At 50.1% G+C, this 21,927-nt stretch overlaps 2 protein-coding genes across 4 annotated transcripts; both read left to right on the forward strand.

Moving 5' to 3' along the window:
- The first annotated feature begins 62 nt into the window (after window positions 1-62).
- HOGA1 (4-hydroxy-2-oxoglutarate aldolase 1) lies at window positions 63-21,781 on the forward strand. 3 transcript variants are annotated; one of them, XM_047702903.1, is made up of 7 exons: window positions 63-689; window positions 10,621-10,749; window positions 10,980-11,107; window positions 11,585-11,719; window positions 11,972-12,068; window positions 13,680-13,813; window positions 13,930-14,070. In XM_047702903.1, exons 1-7 carry the CDS (start codon window positions 479-481, stop codon window positions 14,053-14,055), a joined length of 960 nt encoding a protein of 319 aa, XP_047558859.1. In that variant the 5' UTR covers window positions 63-478; the 3' UTR covers window positions 14,056-14,070. The 3 variants fall into 3 exon arrangements, with proteins under 3 accessions (XP_047558859.1, XP_047558860.1, XP_047558858.1); XM_047702902.1 differs by lacking the exon at window positions 13,930-14,070 and adding an exon at window positions 20,838-21,781 and having other exon boundaries at window positions 78-689; XM_047702904.1 differs by lacking the exons at window positions 13,680-13,813; window positions 13,930-14,070 and adding an exon at window positions 20,838-21,781 and having other exon boundaries at window positions 67-689.
- On the forward strand, window positions 3,659-5,775 carry C14H10orf62 (chromosome 14 C10orf62 homolog). The gene has a single exon (XM_047702912.1). It carries the CDS (start codon window positions 4,741-4,743, stop codon window positions 5,425-5,427), a length of 687 nt encoding a protein of 228 aa, XP_047558868.1. The 5' UTR covers window positions 3,659-4,740; the 3' UTR covers window positions 5,428-5,775.
- Window positions 21,782-21,927: the final 146 nt, after the last annotated feature.

A 21,927-nucleotide genomic window follows, 5' to 3' on the forward strand; every position in this document is an offset into this window, starting at 1 on the left:
GGGATCAAGGGCCTTGGAGCGCGGGCGGGGAGTCACGGTTCCCAGGCTGCCGCTCACCAACCACGCTTCCACCCCGCAGGGCAGGGGCGGCTCAGCCAATCGGCTCCGCCAGCCGCGGCCCTACAAGCGGAAGTCGGCCTTCCGGGCGGGGCTGGCAACTGGAGGAGGAGGGCCCGACCTGGCCCCCACTAGAGAAGCTCCCCGGGGTCGTACTCCAGGAACCTACCCCCGCGCCTGGCCAGAGGGACACTGGACTGTGGCATTTGTCCAGCCGCTCCCTAAGGGGAGAATGGCCATGGGGCCTACAGGCTTAGCCTCTGACCCTGGGGACGCTCAGCCCAGGCCTACCCCAGCGCCAACAGTCAGGGGGCAGCAAATTTTTAACTAGACACACTGATCATTAACAAGGGTTGGAAGGAGTGTAAACTCCGTGTCACACAGGGGCAGAGACCAGCTGGGCCTCGGGCCTCTCGCAGAGATGCTGGGCCGTGGAATCTGGTCCTCTGTGAGGCAGGGGCTGAGCAGGGGCTTGTCCAAGAAGGTGGGGGGCTGGGCCTCGGGGGAGGGGAGGAAGGTGGACATTGCAGGCATCTACCCCCCTGTGACCACCCCCTTCACTGCCACGGCAGAGGTGGACTATGAGAAACTGGAGGAGAATCTGCACAAATTGGGTACCTTCCCCTTCCGAGGTAAGTGGGACCTGTCCTCTGGGGGAGTGGGGGAAGATGGGAATGACCCCAGGCTCCTCAGCCAGGGAGCTGCTCAGAGACAGTTAGGTGCCCAGGGGTCATTTTATTATGGGAGAGGAGCAGAGGGGACCGTTCTGGAGTTAAGATCTTGTCAGGAAGCTCCTTGCTAGCTTGCAACCTTGACGGAGTCTTGTCTGTCTCAGTTTCCCCGATTGTAAACTACCAGAGTGCCTTCCTAGCCCAGCATTATTGTGGGGCTCAGACTAGATAATGGGTACGAAAGTCCTTGTCAACCGAACACTGTGCGGCTGTGAATTCAGTGAGGGGTGTCACGTGGCAACCCAGCCAGTGGGCTCATTTCCCTAAAAGCCTTGTTTGCACACTCTCTTCTGAGCCAAGCCTTCCTCAGCAGAATTAATTCCTGTTCTGGATCCTCTGACTCATTTCTCTCTTTACGCATGGGTCTCCCCTCATCGAGGTCAGGGACCAGACACTTGTAACAATCGATGTGCAACACAGCCACAGCCACAGTAAGTGAAGGGAAGAAGAAGGGGTCAATTCCCCCCATCCTGCCCACCCTCGTCTGTCACCCGTGACAAGTCCCTGAGGCGGTAACCTCACTAGCCCCATTTCACAGATGGGAAGCTGGGACTCAGAGTGACACAGTCACTTGCCCAAGGTCATTCCTAACACATGGCGGAGCTGGGATTTGAACCCAAGTCTGACTGCAGGACTACGCTGGGGTGTTTCACACCACCTGCACCAACCACTGAGTTGCTAGAACAGACTGTTTCAACAAATAAAGTCCGGTTGGCACCAGCTCTGAAAATGGAGAGGTTCTGACTGCGGCGGGGCGGTGGACTCTAGATTCAAATCACAACTCCACCGCTGACTTAGCTGTGAGATCATCTCTCTAAACCTCAGTCTCCCCATCTGACACCTGGGAGTAGTAATGCCCACATCGCCGGCTGGCTGGGAGAAGAATCCGAGAGAGGGCAAACGAAAGCACACAGTGAATAGGGAAGGGTGATGGACCTTAGAAGTTACAGATCCAGTGGTCACAGTCACTAGGACCACTGTGGTCAGAGCCGCTTTGTGACGGTGACTGCTGGCCTGACCCAAACCCCATCCACATCTCAGGGCGGAGGTGCAGGCGAGCCTTCCCTAGGGCACAGTGAATGCCCTGTGGATGCCCACAGTGAGCAGTGACACAAACTTGAAGTAAATTTCTGCTCGGGCTCAGCTCGCTGGGGCCTGAAAGTCTGCATGGAGGCCAGGGTCTCTTGAAGCAAAGGGAGAAGCTCCTTGAATCTTTTATTTAAAAAAAAAAAAAATTTTTTTTAAGTAATCTCTACGTCCAGTGTGGGGTTTGAACTCATGACCCCAAGATCAAGAGTCACATGCTTCACTGACTGAGCCAGCCAGGCACTCCTCACTCCTTGAATCTTAAGAGGCAGGAAGACTCTGCTTCACACTCCAGGTTCAAGGACACCCTGGTGCTGGGGGTGGGGTGAACTTTGCGTCTAGTGTCTTCCTGCGACCCAGAGAATCCACTGACACCCCCAGGCTCTTCTCTGGACCCTTCCTTCCCTCCTACCTGCTCATCCCCTCCTGCAGAGGGCATAGGCTTGTCCAGGAGCACAGGCATGGGCGAATGGTACCTCCAGTTCCTGTTCTCGTGGGGTGCCCACTAGCCTGTTTCCCATGCAACCCACACAGGTTCCTGCTCCTGCCCCATCTCTCTTTTACCCACACACCAGGGAGGCAGTGGGCTGGGTAGAAAGAGCTCAGCATCCGCAGTTAGAAGGCCTGGGTAAGAATCCTGGATCTGTCAGTTATGGCGACCTTGGAGAAATCACTGAACCTCTCTCATCTGATTTCTTCATTTTAGAATGGAACTGAGCCACAGGGTTATTGCATCCCTCCCCAAGAGCTCAAGTGTGAGGTCCTGGCACAAAGAATAGAGCCCGTATGGTTCTGTCCCTGCTCCCAGGACGCAGCCAGAATGCCTGGGAAAGGAGCCGTGAACAAGTTTTGCTCTACAGACGGTGTTTCTCTGGCCCTATTCTGGCTTTGGTTTTGCTGCCCAACACTCAGGGGCAGAGGAGGAAGCCATCACATACCACATTGCCAGGGCCTCCTGCAGTAAGTTAAAGGTCATCTAAAGGGGAGGTAGGAATCTGCCCTTGATGAATCAGTGAACAGTTAGAGATTCTTCTGGAAGGTATTGCCTGAAACTGTGTAGCTCTCTTTATTTCTCATTTTTGCATTGTTAATTTTTACTGACGATTTGTATAAAGAGTATCATTTTTAAATGAAAGTTATAACTGGAGACTGGAGGGTAAAATTGTTGCAGAGGGGCCATTTGGCCCTGAACTCACTCCCACAAACAACCTCAGAGATGAACTTTGAATTGTTATTTCCAAATGAGGTCAGCAGACAACATAGATCTACTTCAGCAGGACTAGGGAGATGATGTTTCCCATAAAACTTTGAGCATATATCTCATTCCCTTAGTATGTATACTTCTAATTAAATAGAATTATTTTGCTTTAAAAAGTCACAATTTTATGGGGAGCCTGGGTGGCTCAGTTGTTAAGCATCTGCCTTCGGCTCAGGTCATGATCCCAGGGTCCTGGGATCGAGCCCCACACTGGGCTCCCCGGGAACCTGCTTCTCCCTCTCCCACTCCCTCTGCTTGTGTTCCCTCACTCACTGTGTCTCTGTCAAATAAATAAATAAAATCCTTTTTAAGAAATCACAATTTTCACAACCCTGTTTTGGCATTTACTTCTTTTTTTTTAAAATATTTATTTGACAGAGAGAGAGAGAGCACAAGCAGGGGGAGCAGCAGAGGGAGAGGCAGACTCCCTGCTGAGCAGGGAACCCGATGTGGGGTGTGATCCCAGGACCCTGGGATCATGACCTGAGTTGAAGGAAGACACTTAACTGACTGAACCACCCAGGTGTCCCGGCATTTGCTTTTTAAAAGTGAAATGTGTTTTTTAAAAAGTGTGTTAGATGCCTCTGGGAAAAAAATAGAGGAGCCCAGATTTGTTTCTACCCCTGAGAGGCTCTGGATGTAATTTGGGATTATAGGTCAGACTCTCCATTGTTTGTACCTACAGAGAGTCTGGTCAGGTGGCCCACCTGCTCAGCATCTAAACTGTGCCTATTTAACCAAGGCACAGGGGGAGGGGGGCAAATTCTGGGTTTGCAGGTGCATCACTAAGGCAAGACATAGCAGCCACCATCCTGGAATGGCCCCTGGGATCTGGGATCTGGTAAAGACCCTTATCCTACCCACTCTGCCTTCTCAGCTCACTGCTTGTCTCCTCTCGGTTGTGACCTCATGTTATTCTAGAATGAGCTCCTTCCTGGGCCCCTTTCCATCTGGACCCTGCTCTGTAAAGGGGTTGGGGCTGCAAATGGGGATGGAATGAGCTCAGCTGGCAGCAGGGGTGGCCCTAAATGAAAGGAGACACCGACGTCAGACTGCCAGGAATGGAGGCCAGCCCAACCAAGGGGGTCCTTCAGTTGTGGTCAGTGGCTTCTGCCCCCTGGGGCCACCGGATGGAGAGGGAGAGAAACCAAAGATTGGAAAAGAAGAAGGATTGAGTCACAGAATGGGTCACAAGCAGAAGGCAGAAGGGACTCAGAATTAGGGAAGCTAGTTTCCCACTAACCTTGGGGACAGCTGTCAGCGTGGGAGACCGGACTTGGGCCTCAGGAAACGCCTGCCAGGTTGGATGGGAGGGATGCTGTGGCCTCTCCCCACCCCTCCCCCTAGCCACCTTCCTCACAATGGGCTTCATTGCTGAGGTGGGAGGGGCATCCTAGGAAGGGTCCCACTGGTGGCCTGCCTGTCAGACAGCCTCAGGGAACCTGCCCTTTCAAGCATGAACCAGACCATCCGGGCTCCCTCACTCCCAGTGTGCTCTTAGCTCTGCCTGCCTGGCTTAGGGTCCTGGAGGCCATCTTGGAGCTCATCCAGCAACCATCATGCAAGGTGGTGCTGGGGGCTGCCCTCTTACTCGGAGGTGGAGGCCTCATGCTGTGGATGCAGAGGAAGAAGAGACGGAAGACATTCCTTGTGCCCTCACAGGAGGAGCAGGAGCCACCAGAAGGTCACAGAGCAAAGAATGAGAACTGGATTAAATCGCACTTTAGCCGCCTTTCTGAGGAGAAGCTGGCCTCCTGCAGCAGCAGCACCACGCCTCCCCCTGAGAGCGGCAGCGGGAAGGCCAGCACCACGGTGCACGTGGAGACCGTCACCACCAGGCAAGGCGAGGTGGGCACAGCCGTGCACCGGGAGGCCTTCACCACTAAGCAGAGGTTGTCTGGCTCCTCGGTGACCAAAGAGACCCACAGGGAGTCAGGAAAATCCTCGTCCACGGACGCGGCCACATGGGCTGCTGTGGCTGCCTGCACCAAGGAGATTGACAACCTGGGACAGCAGCTGGCTAACTCCATGTTGCAGCGCGCCATGACGTACCAGAACTCAGGCCACCTGGAGTCCAAAGACATCAACCAGGAGGAGCTGAAGGCCCTTGAGGAGGTGGAGTTGAAGCTGAAGGGGAACTTCCTCATGCAGCGAGACACCGCGGTAGCTGGCCTGAACCACACGCACACCTTCCACGGCCATGGTCCCCACGGCCACCAGGGTTATCAGAGCCACCAGAGCCACAGTCTGCCCAACCGTAGCCAGCAGACCTACCACCCCTTTGAAGCCACCTAACCACAGATGGAGATCCCCTTCCCCCGACAGGGCTGGCACACGACTGCAGGCCTATTTTCTCTCCTGCAGGGCACCCTGTGTGGCCCAGGGTGAGAGGCTGCCACCCAAACCCCTTCCTCCTCAGCCCCCCACAGAGCTCCTGGGCCCCTTCGAGTCTCTGAGGGTCTGCTGCAGAGAATGGCTCCTGATGGAGGGGAAGATGGAAGGAAGGGAAGCAGCTGAGACACACAGCGGGCCCCTGAAGACCCACCGAGAGAAGATAGGCGAGGCAGATCCCAGGAGAAGCTGAGAGCCCCAGACCGGTGCCAGATGCCTGGAACTGAGCCAATAAAGCCTTGTATACCCTCACTCTGAGTCGGGGGTCTCTGTGGCCAGCCTCAGGACTGGGCGGGGATACGGGGAGAGGCTTCCTACTCCCACAGTCATCTTCATGAGGCCCTTGGCCTGGGCTTTTTGCTGGGGTGATTCAAGACTCCATAAATCAGCTTCCCCGGGTCTCAGGTTCTGGGGATGAGATGTCTCCTGTGAGCTCAGCACCCACCAACCCATTGGTGGCCAGGGAAGGAGGGAGCAGCCGGGTGTCAAGAGGTGGGGAGAGAGACAGGCTTTCAGGAGCTAGTAAGCAAGGTGGGCTGTGGGTCTCTTGTCTTCTTGGTGTCATCTTCACCTTGTCTACTGCTGCTCAAGTCCTGCACTAGAGGGCTCTCTCCCTGCTTTCCGGGGCCACTGGGATCCCCATGAGTGCCTTCCCCTGCCTACCTTCAGAGCTGTTGTGCCGTATACTCTCTCTTGCTCATCGTACTATGGCTGCAGCTGTGGCTGCTGCTAGCACTAACTGGGAGTATTACTAGTACTACCAGCAGCTCCCTCTTTTTTTTTTTTTTCCTTTCTAGTTTTAGCATATGGCACGTTCTGTGTGAAGTGTACGGCCCAGTCCCATGGAGACAGTATTGCGTTATCTCCATCTTGCAGATGAGACCCCTGAGCTCAGAGACGTGATTCGCCTGACAGGGCATAGACAGTGGTGTTGCTGGAGTTAGAGCCCAGCTCTGCCCGACTCCAAGGCTCAGACCCCGAGTCCTCCCCTGTGCTGCCCCCCAGACCAGTGCCCCTTGGCCCTATGGGGAGGGCTCCGTCTCTCATGCTTACCTCTGTCTTCTTACCACATGTCCTGACTCTCTGTACCCTCCCTCAAGCCTGGGACTCCCCCTGCCTCCTCTTCCTGGGTCCCAAGAAGCTATTTCTGGGGTAAGGGGTGACCTCTCCAGTAAGGGAGTTCAAGGGAGGCAGCTGTCTCTCCCATGAAAGTGGGGAGAAGTCAGTTACACAGCACTGTCTAACCCCCAGCGGCTCCTTTACACGGAAATGTACCATTGGTATCTGTTAATAAACTTACCAGTGTTTTCCAGCCTGTGGGCCTCACACTCCCAGGAGAAAGCACCCTAAAAGATCCTTCCAAAAGATGGATAAATCGACAAACACCCTAAACGTTGATTGATTTTATGGGGCATAATTGGAAGTATTTGATTTCCTCTATCTATCCATCTATTTTAAAGATTTTAAGTAATCTCTACGTCCAACATGGGGCTTGAACTCACAGACCTGAGATCAAGAGTTGTACGCTCCACTGACTAAGGCAGCCAGATGCCCCAGTATTTGAATATTTTTAAAATTACTAATAAGTGACTTTATATATATGTTAATATATATGTGTGTGTGCATATGTATATATATATATACATATATGTGTGTATATATATATATATATATATATATACACACTTCAAATTTAAAATACTTCATAACGGGTGCCTGGCTGCCTCAGTTGGTGGAGCTTGCAACTATTAATCTCAGGGTCATGAGTTCAAGCCCCACATTGTGTATGAGGCCTGCATGAAAAATAAAGTAATTTATCAAATAAAAAATGTAAAAAAAAAATGCTTTTTAACAAAAATGTCAATGGAAAAAAAATATTCAGTCACTCTAGAAAATGTTGGAGGCTCCCAAAGTAGACAAAAAGCAAGGGTGGTGGGGCGTCTGGGTGGCTCAGTGAGTTAAGCCTCTGCCTTTGGCTCAGGTCATGATCTCAGGGTCCCGGGATCGAGCCCCACATCGGGCTCTCTGTTCAGCGGGAATCCTGCTTCCTCCTCTCTTTCTGCCTGCCTCTCTGCCTACTTATGATCTCTGTCAAATAAATAAATCTTAAAAAAAAAAAAAAAGCAAGGGTGGTAAGGTGTGGCTTCTGAAAGTGATTGCAAAAATGTATAAAATGCATGCATTTATCTGGAAGACCTTAAATCCCTTATTAAAAGTTTATTTCGTAAGATCTCAGGTTAGCTGCTGATGAATTTGGAATCTTTAAAAGTTTCAAACAAAATTCAAAGACTGCCATTGGTATTGTACCAGTGTTAATTCTCAGCGAACACTGCTAGGTTCTAATCTAAGCACTTTACAAATAGTATCTCATTTAAGCCTCACAACTCTTTAAGGAGGGCACTGTATTGTCCCCACTTTTCATGTGAGGAAGCTGAGGTTTGGTGAAGCCATTTTACTGCCCACCCCCCAAAAAATCTCATAGCTGATGAGGTCCTACGCTGAGAATTACACTCAGTCTTTCCTGAGTTCAGTCTATGCATCTGAGCCACTCCACCACATTGCTCCTCCAACACCCACTGTCTTCACTCCTGACCCATCCAGGACCCTGGCCCCTCCCCCTCCTCTAGTCCCCTCTCTACACCAGGGGAGGCACAGCAGGCCTAACACTGGATATCCCACCCAGAAGAGGGAGGGGGCTGTTGGCAGCATCATTTTAAAGATTTCAAAGTGCTTTCTTGTACATTTTCTTGTCTGGGCCTTTAAAAATATCGAAAAAATTTTTAAAGATTTTATTTATTTATTTGACAGACAGAGATCACAAGTAGGCAGAGAAGCAGACAGAGAGAGGGAGAAGCAGGCTCCCTGCTGAGCAGAGAGCCCGATGTGGGGCTCGATCCCAGGACCCTGGAATCATGACCTGAGCCGAAGGCAGAGGCTTTAACCCGCTGAGCCACTCAGGCTCCCCAAACATCAAAATGTTTTTATTGTCATCCCATAGAAAAGGAAATGGGGACTCAGAGACATGCTGTAACTCACTCAAAAGGGGAGTTGGGTCCAAGTCCTTCCCTGACTCTGTGATACTCCCTCCTCCCCGGCCAGGCCTGATTTCCTCCTTAGGAGTCAGGCCTGGGTCACATGCTCCTTTACTTGAGACAAGGGAAAGGCCACCGGGTGAGTCTTGAGTCCAGGGCCCTGCTTCCCCTCTGAGAGTGCAAAACTACTGGGTCCAGGAGTCCCTGGAACTGGCCACCAGAATGGAAGGGGGCTTGGGGAAGAGTGAGCACTGCTGAAGAAGTGACTGGAGCAGGAATTGGCCCAGCCCAGTGGCCAGCAGGGTTTCGGAGGGAGGGAGGTGTCTTTGGAGCCTTTTCCATAGAGGGAGGGGTCCATTCCTCTCTGGGGCTGGCAACCCCACAGCTGGGGGCAGGGGAACTCACTGAGAAACCACAAGCACATTTTGTAACAAGACAGAAGGAGGCTCCTGGCCTGACATGGAGAAATGGACCCCGAGGAGGTAACACAACAGAAGCCAAAAACTATTTGCCTCAAGATGCTCCTGGCAATGCTACCAAAATGCTATATATCCAGGGACCCATTGTGGCAATCCACCCCGTGGAATCTGATGCTGTTGTGAACAGCATGGAAAAAGGTTTGTGGTGAAAAGTTGACTCTCCATCACACCGTGTCCCCTAAGGATGACTCATGGGAACAGTCTCTCTTGGTCCCGATGCCAGGAAACTGTGTGTCTCTGGGGCAGCTGCTTTGCTTTTATCTTGCGTTCCACGATCTGTCAGCTGACCACATTTCCCTTTTAGCTTTGACTGTCAGGAAGCTCCAAATCAAAGCGAAGGCCCGTCTCTCAACTGCCTGCAGGGATTTTGTGGATCAGTATCGCCCCCCAGCTTTCTTCTCTTTCCTTTCTCCCAAGCGGTCCCCTATTTATTAATAATCTTGTGTCGCAGGCTGTGTTTGTCAGCCTTTTTTAGAACACTGTTTTTGGAATGGAATGGAGTAGAGAGGAGGAAGAAGAGGAAAGAGAAAGTGAAATGAAAGAAGCAGAGAGGAAAGTGGTTTTATACTAACATTCCCTTCGGATTCAGCCAAAGAGCATCAATTCTGTGATGTAAAAGGGTTGACACCTTACGGGGTGGCATTAGAAACCTCTCAGGTGATCGATCAAAGAGGAAAATGCAAAATAAGATCACGAGATGTCACTTTTCACCCAGAAAATTGGAAAAAATTAATTCTCACTTTCATCCAGAAAATTGGCAAAAATGAATTCTGCCCAGTGTTGGCAAGGAGGAACACTAACAGACCCTTCCATGAGCCAACGGGGTGCGAACCAGCTAATGAGGCAGACGTTTGGCACGTGAAGATACACGGAAGCGTGACTCAGCAGTCACACACCCAAGTGAACTGTAGAGCAGCTCAGACATGGGCACAGAAGACTTTAGTGGACGTGTTTGTTTTAGCATTATTTGTGATGGCAAAACTAAGGAAACATTCTAAATGTCCCCAACAGGAGAATGAAAAGTAAAGTATCGTCGAACCTCACCATAGAATATAATGGCAGTTAAAATGAATGAACCAGAACTGTGTACTGCTGTGGACAAAGGTCACAACATGATCTTGAGCACAAATAGCAAACCGAAGAACGTTGTTAAGAGTTTGATTCAGTTTCTGTAAAACTTACATGGCAAAAAAAAGTCTTGTGTCTTGTTTATGGGTCAATATGTACATCTTAAGGGGATAAAGACATGAATGGGAACAATGACATCCAAGTCAGGACAGCTAGAAGAGGAAGAAAAAGGTGATCAGGGGAGGGTTGCCATGGATGCTGGGTACACATCTGTGGATTTTATTATTATCTATTCTTTGGGGTATAGCTAAGATAGTTCATTAACACAAAGAAAATGGTGCGGACACTGCCGTCAGAACTGGGTAAGACATTCTGCCTGCATCAGGACAAAGATGGGAAGGAAATGTGTGAAAAGCTATGGTGTTGGGGAGGTAGGAACACGGGTGCATGTACCACCAATGTCCTGGTTGTTTGCAGAGGATGGGAAGGCATTGGCTGTGATGAGACCTCTCTTGCAGGCTTTGTGGTCCAGGGCTCCAATGGCGAGTTTCCCTTCCTGACCAGCAGCGAGCGGCTGGAGGTGGTGAGCCGAGTCCGCCAGGCCATGCCCAAGGACAAACTCCTGCTAGCCGGCTCTGGCTGCGAGTGTGAGACCACGGTGCTCTGGGCTTGGGGGGTTGGGGGGGTGTGCCTGGGGCTGGTGGGGAGCCAGGTTCCTTGGCCCTGGGGCTGGTTCAGGCTACTGGTTCTGTCTCTTCTGAACCCCTTGCTTGCCCTGGGATCCTAGCCCTGCCCTTCTGCCTCCTGCTGTTCCCCGCCATGTTGCCTGCTGTAGCCTATAGGCCACAGAGGGAAGACTCCCTCTTTCTTCCTATAGCCACTCAAGCCACCGTGGAGATGACTGTGAGCATGGCCCAGGTTGGGGCTGATGCTGCCATCGTGGTGACCCCTTGCTACTATCGTGGCCGCATGAGCAGCGCGGCCCTCATTCACCACTACACCAAGGTGGGTATGAGGCGTGGGCATGGGTTTGGGGCCTGCGACCAAGAGGAGGCTGGAGGAGGAGAAGAGACAGAGAAGCTGGGGCCCGAGAGGAGAGCCCGTTTCCCATGAATGGCATCTGGGGGAATGGGGAGGGATGCTGCTGGGCGACTAACCAGCCACACTGTATGGCTGTTTCCTCACCTCTCACAGGGGAGAAATGATGGTGGCTTCCTCATGGGGTCATTGCAAGGACCTAATTCCATCGAAATACAGAGGACTGAGAACTGAGCCTGGCACATAGAAAGCACTCATGAAATGTTATTATTATCATTTATAAGCAAGGAACACAGCACTGTGACTCTTAGTCCAGGAGGTTGGCCTGTCCAGGAGGCCCTGCGGGGACCCAGGCCCGGAGCTGCTGGTGGTGGGCAGTGCCTGGGGCTCCTCAGGCCTGGGGCAGCTGCCCTCTGCCTCTCCCTTCTTCTCTGCCTCCCTCAGGTCGCTGACCTCTCCCCCATTCCTGTGGTGCTCTACAGCGTCCCAGCCAACACGGGGCTGGACCTGCCCGTGGATGCAGTGGTCACACTCTCCCAGCACCCAAACATCGTGGGCATCAAGGACAGTGGTGGTGACGTGAGTGGCAGTGGCCCCCACCGGGGTCCTTCCTCTTCTCCCAGGCTCTCAGCTTCAGGGAGGCTTTGGGACCCACTTCAGTCCTGGGCTCCTGTTGGGGTTCTTCCCACCGTGTGGGCTCTCTGAGGCTCTGTCCAAGTTTGAGGGGAGCTCTCTGGGGCCAAGGCGCTCATTCCCCCACCCTTGGCCAGCCCCCGTCTCGCGTGGCGTGGAAGCTCGAGGCTTAGCGCTCACACGGGTTTGCTGTTGCAGGTGACCAGGTTGGGGCTGCTGGTTCACAAGACCAGGAGGCAGGACTTTCAAGTTTTGGCTGGATCGGCTGGCTTCCTGCTGGCCAGCTATGCCGTGGGTAGGCCTCCTGCTGTTCTCACACTGTTGCGGTGGGTGGTACAGCAAGGCCCCACATAAGGCTGGGTTTGGGTCTGCAGGGTTCTTTTGCCTTGCTTGTCTGAATATCGGAGGCTTACGAGTGACCTTTCTGGGCAGAAGACAGTGACCATGTGTAGTCCTTGGCTGTAGCAGGGATGCCTGAAGTTTGTTCTAAGTCCCAGGCTCTCTGCTTAGTTAACAAATTTATCTCTTCTAATCTCACCTTGTAAGTCGTCCTCTGAGGACAGAGGCTTTGGGGCCTTTCCTCTGGTCCAGGAGTGTGTCCCCCCGCTCCGCCCGCCGGGGCCAGGCCAGAAGGAACAGTAAGACCTAGAGGGTTGGGCCTGGGATCTTCAGCTACCTGATTCTGTTTCAGTCCAGGATCCGAGGAATGTCACTACTAAAGCAACTGTGCTGGTCTGCTGTGGGTCAGGTTCCTTGGGTTCAGGTTGGATTTGAGCCCCGGAGCGGGGAAGAGAGGAAGCATCGGCTTCCTTGGGCTGAAGCCCCAGGAAGTCCAGATCTGCGTTACTTGTCCGGCGCTGAGGGGGCAATTGTGGATCCTCTCCTCTGGTCTGCACAGACTGTGGCTTGCAGCCTGGGTCCTTGCACATCTCTCCTCTGCCACGTCGCAGTCTCCAAAGTGCAAGGCCAGAAGAGGGGACCCATTGAAGCCTTGTTCCTGAGGGCAGAGTAGATGGAAAGAGCACGGGCCCTGCAGGTGGGGGGATGTGAGTTGGAATCTCAGCTTGGCCACTTACTGAGTACTGCCGGGCAGGGTGTACAAACTCGCTGGCCTGAGCCTCTACTCTGTAAAGCAGGGAGGTGTCGTGAGAATGTGAGAGCCTCGGCCGTGTGTCTGCATAGTGACTGGCATAGAGTGGGGATCACTAAATGGCAGCTATCTTAGCTCATTCCAAATTTCCCACTCTCCGGTCTTGAGGCCACCATGCTTAGGGTCACCCCTAACTAGCCTTAGAATCACATCGCAGGTTGGCAGAGTGGCAAGGCCTCCCGAGATCACAGTCAGCCCATTTTCACTGCCCAAATGAGAATAGAGGACTGGGAGGTCTGTGACTCATGCAAATTCATGCTGCCAGTGGGAGGAAATACGTGGTCTCCTGACTCTGTCCAGGGCTCCTTCCACTGCCCCCGACCCCCAGCGTCATCCCAGACTGAATTCACCGGGGAGGGGGAGGAATCAGATTTCAGAAGAGCAAAGGCTTCCCGTCCACTCCATGCCCTTCCGGGACTGATGAGTCAGAGGCTAGTGGAGGTGTTGTCAACTGGCAGGTGGGACTTCAGTCTGGGAGGTGTGTTGAGGAGTGCAGGGGAGGAACTGTCCTTAAGTTAGCCTTCAGGCTCTGTTCCCTGACCTTCAGCCTGTGGGATCGTACTTCAAATATGCTGTCAGCTTTTCACTCTGGAAATCTGGACTCTGGACTCACAGAGCGTGGCTTGGACATGGCTAGCCAGCGGCATGGAAATCCACATCCTTTCTCCCCAGAATAAGAGGGGCGGGGGCTCAGGATTTGGAATCACCCGTGAGAAGCAGCTCTGGCTGACGTTTTGCAATCTTACTGTGGGGCAGGAGCTGTAGGGGGCGTGTGTGCCCTGGCCAACGTCCTGGGGGCTCAGGTGTGCCAGCTGGAGCGACTGTGCCTCACAGGGCAATGGGAAGATGCCCAGAAACTGCAGCACCGCCTCATTGAGCCGAACACTGCGGTGAGCTCCCGGACGATGGCCCCAGGGCATGGCGGGGGGGGGGGTGTTTCTGTGTCCTCAATGGGGTAGGAGCCCAGACAGGCCCAGCAGTCCCCACTTCACCTCTTCCCTTTCAGAAAGTCCTTTTAGAGTACGTCCCAGCATGGGAACTCCTTGTGCCTCTCCAGAAAATCACAACTTCAGCCAAAGTTGAACCCTGTTGGTTGCACTGTAGGGAGCCTGTTAAAATTCCAGACCTCTAGACCTGGAGTAAGCATTGAGACAAACATTCTGGCTGATCATGGTGACATTAAGTAAATCCAGGAACCTTTCTTAGAGACACGCTACCTGGAGAGGGTGAACCATGGGCCTCTCCTTCAGCTCTAGAAGGGCTCAGATCCTGGAAAACAGAATGATTGGGAGTAAAGGAGGTGTTAGGAGGCTGGATGTATTCAGAGCCCAGATTTCCCAGGAGAGTTTTGTCTTTGAGTAATCTAGTCTGCAGTCAGACGGTGTACCCCGATTCTGTATTGGGCAAGTCAAGGAGATGAGCTGAGATGGAATGCCTGTCAAGAGCCCGGCCGTACGGTGCTGAGCTGTATTGGCGTCTGACGCAGGGAGGACAATGTGTTTTCCTATAGACACGTTTGTATGCATATTTTAAATTAAACTTTTAATTTTGAGATAACCGTAGATTCAGATGAAGTTGTAAAAAATAATACAGGGGCACCTGAGTGGCTCAACCAGTTAAGCATCTGCCTTTGGCTCAGATCATGATCCCAGAGAGACTGCTTCTGCACTTCCCTGCATGTGGTCTCTCGCTCTCTCTTTCTTCTCTAATAAATAAATAAAAATCTTTTTAAAAAGAGAGAGAGAAAGAATACAGAGAGAGTCCATGTTCCCATCTATCCCCCAGTTTCTCCCAAAAACATCTTACAAAATTAAAGTACAATATCACAACCAGTATTTGGACATTGATACGGTCCAGATACAGAGTCTTTAATCACCAGAAGGATCCTTCATGTTATGCTTTCATGGGTACACCTGCTCCCCTCCTTCCCCCACCCCCTCCTTAACTGCGGCAACCACCCATACGTTCACCATTTTTATACTTTTGTCAGTTCAACACGCCCATGTGAATGGGATCATAGAGTCTGCAACCTTTGAAATTGGCTGGCTTTCATTCTGCAGAATTCCCTGCAGATCCATCCAAGTTGTTGCATGCAGCAACAGCCCATTTCTTTTTATTAATGAACGGTGGTTCACTGTGTGGCTGGGCCACGGCTCGTGGAACTGTTCACCGGTGGAAGGACAGCTGGGGTGTTACCAGTTTGGGGCTATGAAAAGCTGCTCTGAACATTCATGCACAGGGTTTTGCATGAATGTAAGTTTTCATTTTTCTGGGATAAATCAATAATTAGTGGATCATATGATGGTTGCATGTTTAGTTTTTTAAGAAACTGCCAAACTGTTTCCCAGAGTGCCTATGGCATTTTGTATTTACATCAGTGTAAATGTATGATTGACCCATTCTCTCTGCATCATCACCAGCTTTAAGCATTGTGACTATTTTTGATTTTAGCCATTCTGATAGGTGTGTAGTAACATTTCATTGTGGTTTTAGCTTGCATTTCTCTGATGACTAATGCTATTGGACATCTTTTTATGTATTTACTTGCCATCCGTATATCTTCTTAAATGTCGTATGTTTCTTGCCTACTTTATAATTGGATTTTTAAAAAGATTTTATTTATTTGTCAGAGAGAAAGAGAACACACAAGCTGGGGGAGCAGCAGAAGGAGAAGTGGGCTCCCCGCTGAGCAGGGAACCCGAAGCAGGACTAGATCTTAGAACCCTGGCATCATAACTTAAGCCAAAGGTAGATGCTTAGCTGACTGAGCACCCAGGCACCCTGGATTTTTCTTTTTACCATTGAGTTTTGGAAGTTCTTTATATCTTTTAGATACCAGCACATATTTTAGATACCATGCAAATATTTTCTCCCCATCTGTAGCTTGTCTTGTCATTCTCTGAACAGGTCTTTTACAGAACAAAAGTTTTTAATAGTTTTGATGATGATCAATTCATCAATATTTTCATTTGTATTTATGCTTTTACTATCAAGTGGAAGAAGGCTTTTCCCAACCCTAGATTGTGAGGACTTTTCCCTATTTTCTTTTCCTTAAAGTTTTATAGTTTTACGTTTTGAGAGCATTTTTGTATGGAGTATGGACTTAGGTGGAGGTTCCTTTTTTTGTTTTGTTTTGTCTTTTTGCTTCTGGATATCCACTTGCTCCATCATCATTGTCGAAAAGATCATCTGTCTTCATTGAGTTACTTTTGCATCTTTGTCAAAAATCAGTTGGGCTGGGGCGCCTGGGTGGCTCAGTGGGTTAAGCCTCAGGTCGTGGTCCCAGGGTCCTGGAATCGAGCCCCATGTCAGGCTCTCAGCTCAGCGGGGAGCCTGCTTCTCCCTCTCTCTGCCTGCCTCTCTGCCTACTTGTGATTTCTGTCAAATAAGTAAATAAAATCTTAAAAAAAAAAATCGGTCAGGCGTATTTGTGCCAGTTGATTTTTGGGTTCTCTGTTGCTCCCATCATTGGTGTGTATATCCCTCTGCAAGACCACACCGGATTATTCTAAAGTTTATATGGAAAGGCAAAAGAATTAAACTAGCTAAAGCAATTTTGGGGAAAAAAAAATAACAAAGTGGGAGGAATTAGTCTACCTGGTTTTAAGATTTATTACGTACCTACAGAAATCAAGTCTGTGTGGGACTACAGGAGGCATTTTGTCAATTGCTTTTCTGCCTTGATATGATTGTGTGATTTTTTTTTTCCTCTGTAGCTGGCTAATATGGTGAGTTACAGGGATGGTTTTCTAATATTGAACTAGACTTGCATCCCTGGAATAAATCCCACTTAGTCATGATGTGTAACTCTCTTCAAATATTGCTGAGTTCCATTTGCTAACACTTAGTTGAAGATTTTTCTGTCTATATTCATAGGAGATATTGGTATATAGCTTTCCCCTTTTTTAGCACTGCCTTTGTCTGATTTTTGGTCTCCGGATAGTAATAGGTTATCAGTTCACTGGGAAGTAGTCTCTCCTCTTCTATCTTCTGGAAGAGTCTGTGTAGAATTGGTGTTAAATATTCTCTAAACATTTTCTAGAATTCTCCCATGAGATCATTTGGGCCTGAAGATTTCTTTTGGGGAGGGTTTTTTAAAATTATAGCTCTGCCCCTGACTTCCACGGACACCTCCCTGACAGAAGGGGTAGGAATGCCTCCTTAATGCTTCCTATGTGGTCTCCACTGACATTACAAATATGTCTGGGGTGGGGGTGGCCTCCTTCGGTGTGGGCAGTGCTGTGTAAGCCTTAACTTTCCTCTCTGCTAAGAGCATCCATTGTTTTGGGGAGGTGGAGAAGGGTACTCTTTCCTGCGAGAGTCGTGTAGAAGTTCTGGCTCCCAATTCAACCTTTGCTGGCCTGGATGGGGATGGTAGGGATGGGGCCATGGTTTTTGTGGGGGTGCCTGGCTGGGGTAGAGTGGTGATTGTCTTAAAGTTTTCCATTTTACCAGGCTGCTCCTTCCTGGTCCTTGGCTTGAGTGAGTAGGCTTTTGTTGGGGGCTTGTATTATCTGTACCCACTGGCATTTTAGGGTTGCTGCCTTCTTAAGCTTCCAGTCGAGGCCAAGGAACTCATCTCTGTGTTCCTTGGGTCCTGAAGTCCCTAGCTTGTCTTCCTTCTCTCTACCTTTCAGAGTCTTACATTTGTTTTTATATAATGTCCAAGGTTTTTTAGCTGTATTTGTTGGGAGGAATATGGAAAAATACATCTATTCCATCTTTCTGGAAGTGGAAACTCTAAGTATTTTCCCTTCCTCCCTCCCTCCCTTCCTTTTTCTTTTTCCAACTTCAAGATCAGGAGTTGCAGGCTCGGGGCACCTGGGTGGCTCAGTCAGTTAGGCAGTGAAGCAGTTAAGCATCTGCCTTCAGCTTAGGTCATGGTCCCAGGGTTCTGGGATCCAGCCCCGCTTTGGGTTCCCTGGTCAGTGGAGAGGTTGGTTTCCCTGCTCAGCAGGGAGTCTGCTTCTCCCTTTTCCTCTGCCTATCACTCCACCTGCTTGTGCTGTCTCTCTCTCTCTCTCCCGGTGTCAAATAAATAAAATAAATAAATAAATAAATAAATAAAATCTTAAAAAAAACAAAAGAGAGAGTTGCAGGCTCTACCAACTGAGACAGCCAGGCACCCCTCTAATTATTTTTCTAAATGGTGATTTTTGCCCCCCATAGTACATTAAACTGTTTCAAAAATATATATTGGAAAACTTAAAAGTAGGTGCATTAAAACAGCATTCTTTTAGTTTTAAATATTTTATCTATATTAAAAAACATAATTTATTATAATTTAACTTTCCTGGCTTGAATGGAAACAACCTCATCAAAAATTTTCTTCCTGCATCTATTCCTAGAAAAAAAAAAGAACTAAAAAAACCATACAGAACACGGATCTAGGGGCACACGTTTACTTTTGCTTTGGGCCACGATATGGCAGGGCATGGTTCTGTTGGATCCTGTCTTTTTTTTTTTTTTTAAGATTTTATTTATTTATTTGACAGAGAGAGAGAGATATCACAAGCAGACAGAAAGGCAGGTAGAGAGAGAGGGAGAAGCAGGCTTCCCGCTAAGCAGAGAGCCGGATGCGGGGCTCGACCCCGAAACCACAATCTGAGCCGAAGGCAGAGGCTCAACCCACTGAGCCACGCAGGCACCCCTCAAATCCTGTCTTTATTTAAAACATTGACACTGTTCATTGTGGGATCTTTTTTTTCTTGCATTGATTTTGATTTTTTAAGAAAATATGGCACTAAATTTTACTTACCTTGATGACTGATTTTGTTGGCACCCCCTTAAGCTTTGCATCTGAGGTGATAGTCCCAGGCTAAGCAGTAATGCTTTGTTTGGGTAAAGTGGTGGGCTCTAGATCTCTCTCCCAGCTTTGATCTTTACTGCCAAGGAGCAGATGAACTCAGCTTTAGAGAAAGGACAGCTGAGGAGGAAAGCACAAGTCTCCTTGGGTGTGAAGGTTCTCCTGGGATAGGATGCTCTATTAATAGGACACAAGAACTATAGAAATGAGGGCCATTCAGCCGAGCCCCATCAGGGCACAGACTCTCTGGTATGTACTGGACACTCCAGTGGGGTGGGACCTCTGCTCTCTATGCCCACCCACCTGCAGAGAGAAGGTTCCAGAACCAGCATACCACCAGGACAAGAAAAGGAGGAGCTTTTAGGTCCCTTGGGGGTGTGGTTTTATAGTGGTATTTTCCCCATTTGATTCTTGTGACATGGGGTAGGTGTTGTCATCTCCTCATTTGACAGATGAAGCCGTGGGCTGCCCCTTGGGAGGAGAGGATGCTTGCTGCCCCGCTAGCTCTCCATGTGCCATCCTGCCTTACTCTTCCCTCGGGGCCTCCTCCTGTGCCAGCTCTGGGCACACACTCAGGAATGCCTGGAACACCTTTCTGCTGCCTGGGCTGTCGGCTCAGCCACCCCAGGAGCAGCTTGATGTCACCCTGTTGCCCTGCCCTGCTCGAACACAATGTCCTTCCTCTGCCTTCCCACCCAGCCGGCCTCCTGCCCTGGCTATATTTAGGACTTCCTGTGTTCTTTACCACCAAAGCATTCAGTTATTTCTGTGGGTCTGAGGAGGGGGCAACTCAGAGACATCACACACTTACGGTGGAAGAAGGCTTTTCTCTAGGTACTTCTTGTTCCCATCCTCTCCCTTAGGTCTTTCGCATCCCGCTCACGTTTTGTGTGAAAAGCCGAGGTTATTAGAACATCATGGCTGGGGCCAGGCTAGGAGGAGGATGGTGTATTACTCGTTTCAAGAAAAAATACCCTGGCCACCAGTGGTAAATGGTCATCAGTCATTCATCAGCGGCTCTCAACTTTACCCCAACCAACCTCTTTTATTATTTTACCCTTTGTGAAACCCATACTTCTAAGGTTTTACCTTCCCTCCAAAATAAAACTTTAGTAAGTAATGATTACATTCCTAGCTTTTAGGTAGTCAGAGATTCACCTAACACTTTTTTTTTTTTTTAAGATTTTATTCATCCACTTGACAGACAGAGATCACAAGTAGGCAGAGAGGCAGGCAGAGAGAGAGGGAGGGGAGAAGCAGGCTCCCTGCTGAGCAGAGAGCCCGATGCGGGGCTCGATTCCAGGACCCTGAGATCATGACCTGAGCCGAAGACAGAGGCTTTAACCCACTGAGCCACCCAGGCGCCCCTCACCTAACACTTCTGATCAGCGTGAAATAACCAGTTGCTGGTTATTATGCCAAAGGCGAAGAAACTTGATGCTTCATTTTCTAGAAGACCCCATGCATGATTTTAAGTTATGACAATAGCTTCCAGTCCCCCTCATAATGGAAAACCCTCCAGATATCATGTCGTCCAGCCCGATTTTTTTAGGCAAGAAAACTTGCTTGGATGTAGTAAGTTTGTGCTATATGGCTTCATAGTGGAATTTCTCAGGACAGCTGACGCATTGTTTTTCAGATTTGGGGTCAGGAGGGAGCTATGCATGGATCAGTGTCCCTCCTACAGGGCCAGTGGAGGTCTGGGCTATGGCCAACGCTCTCACAGACCCTTCCCTTTCTTGGCCTCCCAGGCCTGTGCCCTGGCCCTAGGTCCCTGGGAACCGGGATACAGACCCATAGCCTTACTATCGTCTCTGGTCCCAGGTTGATGAGTGAATGCCATGTTTCTCCCTAATGGGGTGGATTTTTCTCCTAAAACCCAAAGAGGGGACTTCCTTAATCTGAGTTGTTGGCATTGTGTTCTCTACTGCTGCCCTGCCTTCTGGTCTCTCAGTCTGAATTTCCAATCAACCAATGTATCACCGATTTGGTAAAGTTACTTTACCAGGGGAGGTGGGGAGGAACCCTAACTTTCTAAAGTGACACGTGTGTCTAGACATGTGCAGGCAGGGACTCCCCAGTTTGTTCTAACAGGCCCTGCTCCACAGGTGACCCGGCGCTTTGGGATCCCTGGGCTGAAGAAGACCATGGACTGGTTTGGCTACTACGGAGGCCCCTGCCGTGCCCCCTTGCAGGAGCTGAGCCCCACGGATGAGGAGGCCCTGCGTATGGACTTCAGCAGTAATGGCTGGCTCTGAGGGCGGGTGCCTGGCCTGAGCCCATCTCAGCTTCCTGCTCTGTACCTGCAGCTGAAGAGGCACATGGGGGTATGAGATTTCAAAGCCTGTTTTCCTACTTCAGTCCTCTAGGGAGCCTCTCCCAGGCTCTGCCATGCACACCCATTTCCTATTCTCGCAGCCCCATGAACCGTTGGCATTTGTAGCCTCAACTCTGGCTCTCTAGAGACCTTCAGTCTGGGGAGGAGCAATTGCTTGTCCCTCTCCTGTGCCTTCCTATGCCCCGTGACACATGACTGGGAACCAGCCGGCATGAGCAGGGGGCAACTGGGGCAAAAGTAAGGTCATGTATTTTACTGATGGGATGGCTGCTTAGACTTGGGGGTACACACCTAAGCCCAGAGCAGTGCAGCAGGGAGCCAGGGCTCTTCCTAAGAACCTGACTCCTTCCAGAGGAACGAAGGGGTGCGGTTCGGAAACCTAATCAGAAAAGCGTCTCTGGCCTTTGAAAGGCCCCCAAGTTACATTCCAGACACAGTGCCTTTCCTAAATCCATTTTGGTCATCTCATATTCTCATCTCTAGCCTTGATCTCAACTGTAGAGAGCATGGAGCTGGCCCAGGGCCTTGGCAGAGTTGGTAAATAATGACACCTGGTGGATAAATGTTACATTTTAGACTTCTAGTCAACCTGGTCTGAAACATTAGGGAAAGAGACTTGGTCTCAGACCTGGCCATCTTCTTGCCTTAGGCACTGTGCTTTCTTTGTTAAAAATAATACTTTGTTCTTACAATAAACTTGAATAACTGAAAACAGTGTGGCCTTGTACAAATTGACACCTCGCTGCCAGGTAGGTCTTAGGTTTCCTGCCTGGATGTCAAGAATTGCCTAGAAGCAATTTAACTTTCAAGGTCTGCTTTCTCCCGGCTCTGAGGGAGGCCCTAGCAGTCTACAGCAAAGA

Source organism: Lutra lutra, chromosome 14, assembly GCF_902655055.1.
Source record: "Lutra lutra chromosome 14, mLutLut1.2, whole genome shotgun sequence".
NCBI lineage: Eukaryota > Metazoa > Chordata > Mammalia > Carnivora > Mustelidae > Lutra > Lutra lutra.